The sequence below is a fragment of the Chiloscyllium plagiosum genome, unplaced genomic scaffold, assembly GCF_004010195.1.
Source record: "Chiloscyllium plagiosum isolate BGI_BamShark_2017 unplaced genomic scaffold, ASM401019v2 scaf_2623, whole genome shotgun sequence".
In the NCBI taxonomy this organism is placed as follows: domain Eukaryota; kingdom Metazoa; phylum Chordata; class Chondrichthyes; order Orectolobiformes; family Hemiscylliidae; genus Chiloscyllium; species Chiloscyllium plagiosum.
The window spans coordinates 5,866-10,397 of NW_025209378.1; the positions used below are offsets into that span (position 1 = coordinate 5,866).

A 4,532-nucleotide genomic window follows, 5' to 3' on the forward strand; every position below is an offset into this window, starting at 1 on the left:
GTGGTAGAGGCGGGCATGATAGCGTCACTTAAGATGTATCTAGACAGATACATGAATGGGCAGGGAGCAGAGGGACACCGATCCTTAGAAACTAGGCGACAGGTTTAGATAGAGGATCTGGGTCAGCACAGGCTTGGAGGGCCGAAGGGCCTATTCCTGTGCTGGAATGTTCTTTGTTCGTTGTCCTGTCCTGGTACTCACCAATCCACTCTGGCACGTGTTTCCCAGAGGCACTGAGGCAAAAGCTGACATTGATGCTGTGAAAGAGAGTAGAACAGAGGCACTTTTGATTTGACAGATACAGTAAAAAACCGAGACAGCGTTCCTCTCAGACCGAGGGAGCGCAGCACCAACTACACAATCATACACGGCATAAAGTGCATAAGAAATGCAAAACCTGCAAGTTACAGTGTAACGGAAGCAAGATGAATGATAGACATTTTTCTAACAGCAATATGAAAGAATTTCAGGTGGAAAAGAGTCTGATCATACAGTATTAAGGAGCCTGATGGCTTGGGGGAAGAAACTGTTGCACAGTCTGGCTGTGAGAGACCAAACGCTCCGGTATCTTCTGCCAGATGGCAGGAGGGAGAAGAGTTTCAGTGAGGGGTGTGTGGGGTCTTCCACAATGCTGTTAGCCTTTCGGATGCAGCGTGTGGTGTAAACGTCTGTAATGGAGGGAAGAGAGACCCTGATGATCCTCTCAGCTGTCTCCGCGGTCCCAGACAGTGCCAATTCCTGAACCAGGCAGTGATGCAGCAGCTCAGGGTACTTTCAATGGACCCTTGCAGAATGTGGTGAGGATGGGGGCGGGGGGCGGGGGGAAAGGGTTGCGTTAGCGTGACACCTGCGACAGCCAGCAGGACATCGGCAAGTGCTTTCCACTCAAGCTTTTCAAAGTGGGGCCGCTATTGTCACGTGGGAGAAACGGCAGCCATTTTGTGGACAGCAGTCTGAGAATGACCAGGCCATCAACTGCAGTGATGATGATGAAGGGAGAGCATCTGTCTTCCTGCACTCCTGGGATGTGGGTATCACTAGCAAGGCCAGCCTTTGTTGCCCATCCCCAATTACCCTTCAACTGAGTGGCACTCTGGAGTACTCGTGGGTATGTGGGCTGAGGGACAAAGACTGTATACCCCAGCAGGTGGCAGTTGCTGGGCAGCCATTATGGGCTTGCCAAGGTGTCTGATGGGGATACGGGGCACAAAACTGCTCGCAATGTTCTCAATGCTGTCTGCCCAGACCCTTTCTCCAGCCTCAGCAAGCTCTTGTATTCACTTGAAGAAAATGCCAACATTGCATTATCTCTCCTAACTGCGAACTGAGCTTGCGGGTTAACCTTAAGAGAATCCTGAACTAGGTCCCCTAAGCCCCTTTGTACCTCAAATTTCCCCAAGAGAAGCCTTTCCCCATCGAGAAACTCGTCAGCGCCTCTACTCTCCCCACCAAAGTGTGTAACCTCACCCCTGTCCCACATTGTCTTCTGTCTGCCACTCCTTTGCCCACGCTCCTAGTCTGGCCTGCTGCAGCCTGCCCACTTCCTCAACACCACCTGCCCCTTCCAACTATCTTTGTGCCCACACCCTGCAGTCACAAGGCCAGCATTTGCCCACCTTGCCAGTGTTGGCAAACACTGAGAATGGCAAAACTCCACCCACCACTGCCCCCCACCCCCACCACTTTGCCCTTGGCTGTAACCGATTGGATTTGTTGCCCCCTATCACCGTCACCCTCCCACCGTGGTGCCCCTCCAATTAGACCCTCCATCCAAGGCCCCTGTTCTGTACCCAGAAACACACCATGGTTACCAGCTGGACCACCCAGAAAGACCCATCGATGGCCCACTGTCCAGCCAACCAGGCAAACTTTCGGAAGTGTAGTCACTGAGATGGTGGATGAACGTAAGGATCCAGTTCATGCACAGTGAGATCCCACAAATCCGAATGGGATAAACGCCAAATCACTTCGCTTTCTGGGTTGACCGGGGAATACATATTGGTCAAGACTCCATGGACAACTCCCCACCTCTTGCTCCAGTGGTGCACTCAGATGTTGTGTGCCCGCAGGGGAAACAGGCATGAACATCTCACCCAAAAGATGGGCAAAATCCTCTTGACCGTTCCAAAATTCACCTTGATGAAGTGCTCACTCGGGATTTCATGGGAGGGGGAGGGGGAGGGGCTGGGAAAGAGCGGCAGGGGGTGAGGTGTCACAAAGAAAAGTTCAGAAGCAATCCTGATTGGCTGGAATGACATACGTACCATGTGACCTGGATGTCAGTGCCATTTATGGTGCACCCCTTCTCCTCAGGGTTGAAGACCGGGGGGCTCACTTTCAAACTGGCACTTGCCCAGACAATCGGCCGAGCCCTAGGGCCAAGAGAAAGAAGGTCAGTTCCTGGCTGGAGCCGTCGCTATGGGAACAAAGGCCAGCAAGCAGATTGCCACAGGCCGCGAGATAAGAGGCGCCCAAGGTTGGCAGGTAAAAGGATTCCGACTTAAGTTTAAACTTCAAGGAGAAGCGACACATCGGACTGACACAGAACACCCTTTGGGCGTCTCCAGAAGAGCCCGATTCAATGCTCATCAAAAAGAGCCATTCCCAGTCAACCAAAAGACCCAGGGATGCTCCGAGTCCAAACTGGGCGCTCAGCTAGGAGCATGGGACGTAGATGTCATTAAACCGATCACTAACAGCTAAAGAGACCAATGACATTGGAAGCAAGGAGGATGTCACACATTCTTACCTGTAAACAACAGCACGGTCAACACCAAAAGCCCCAACAATCACATCTGCAAAAAAACATAGACACAAACTGAACTGAACGAAACTAGAGGGACAAAACACCCCCTCAGTCCCACCCAGTCCCTCAGTGTTAAAGGACATGTGATAACCCACTGTCCCACCCAGTCCCTCAGTGGGAAAGGACAGTGTGATAACCCACTGTCCCACCCAGTCCCTCAGTGGGAAAGGACAGTGTGATAACCCACTGTCCCACCCAGTCCCTCAGTGTGAAAGGACAGTGTGATAACCCACTGTCCCACCCAGTCCCTCAGTGTGAGAGGACAGTGATAACCCACTGTCCCACCCAGTCCCTCAGTGTGAAAGGACAGTGTGATAAGCCACTGTCCCACCCAGTACCTCAGTGTGAAAGGACAGTGATAACCCACTGTCCCACCCAGTCCCTCAGTGTGAGAGGACAGTGTGATAACCCACTGTCCCACCCAGTCCCTCAGTGTGAAAGGACAGTGATAACCCACTGTCCCACCCAGTCCCTCAGTGGGAAAGGACAGTGATAACCCACTGTCCCACCCAGTCCCTCAGTGTGAAAGGACAGTCCGATAACCCACTGTCCCACCCAGTCCCTCAGTGGGAAAGGACAGTGTGATAACCCACTGTCCCACCCAGGCCCTCAATGTGAAAGGACAGTGTGATAACCCACTGTCCCACCCAGTCCCTCAGTGTGAGAGGACAGTGTCATAACCCACTGTACCACCCAGTCCCTCAGTGTGAAAGGACAGTGTGATAACCCACTGTCCCACCCAGTCCCTCAGTGTGAAAGGACAGTCCGATAACCCACTGTACCACCCAGGCCCTCAGTGTGAAAGGACAGTCCGATAACCCACGGACGGACTCGCTGATCTGCTATCTCACAGCTCGCCTGCTTCCGTCCCCCCAGATGACAGGGTAGCGTGTCGAAACCATTGCTCCTGCCTGCGCAGCCTTCCCCTGGTGCCTGTCCATACAGCTCACTTTGCTGCCAAAATGCTGCATCCCAGCCGGACCAGGCTCACTCCGGTCGTATCTCTGTCTGTAAGTTCGGAGCGACCTGTCTTGGTGGTGGGGCAGGGCTCACGTTCTGATCTCTGCGATGGTGGAGCAGCAGGAGGCCATTCAGCCCATCGAATGTGCTCCGGCATTCAATGAGGTCACGGCTGATCGGATCATCCCTGACTCCACTCTCCTGCCTTTTCCCCATCACCCCTCCATTCCCCTTCCTGATTAAACATCTCTCAGTCTCAGCCTTGAATATACTTTCTGACCCAGCCCCGACAGCCCTCGGTGGGAAAGAATTCCCAAGACTCACTCCCTCCACCCTGCCGGGCACACTTCTTACCTGGGTACCCATTCATATCGAGGTCCATCGCTCCCCGCGCTGAGAATCCAAAACTGGCTGGCACACTGCTGGCACTGGCCCACATGCCCACCAGGATTTGGGATGGGGTACTGTTGAGGCCATCAGGCCGCCCGTTGTAGATGTAGACCAGGCCCTGGCTCTTGTCGCCAGCATAAGGGGCACCTACTGCCACATCTGTGGGCACAAGAAGAGTGGTCAGCTCATTGCCAGCATTCACCAGCTTCCAGGTGCTTTCCTGCACTCATTCGCCTCTCTCTCAAAGGCATTGCCCGTCTCTCACACACGCACTCTCTCGCACACAATCTCACAATCTCACAAACACTCATACACACTCACTTTCACAATCACACACACTCTCTTTCACACACATTTATACACATTCACTTTCACA

At 53.3% G+C, this 4,532-nt stretch overlaps 1 protein-coding gene across 1 annotated transcript in view; it reads right to left on the minus strand.

Moving 5' to 3' along the window:
• Positions 1-4,532, minus strand: part of LOC122546787 (integrin alpha-5-like) — a gene marked incomplete at its 5' end in the record, with an annotated part of 13,487 nt that overhangs the window by 3,343 nt on the left and 5,612 nt on the right. The window contains 4 exons of the mRNA XM_043685421.1: positions 163-257; positions 2,265-2,372; positions 2,750-2,795; positions 4,121-4,315. Coding sequence (XP_043541356.1) covers positions 163-257; positions 2,265-2,372; positions 2,750-2,795; positions 4,121-4,315 — 444 coding nt within the window. The remainder of the gene's footprint in view (positions 1-162; positions 258-2,264; positions 2,373-2,749; positions 2,796-4,120; positions 4,316-4,532) is intronic.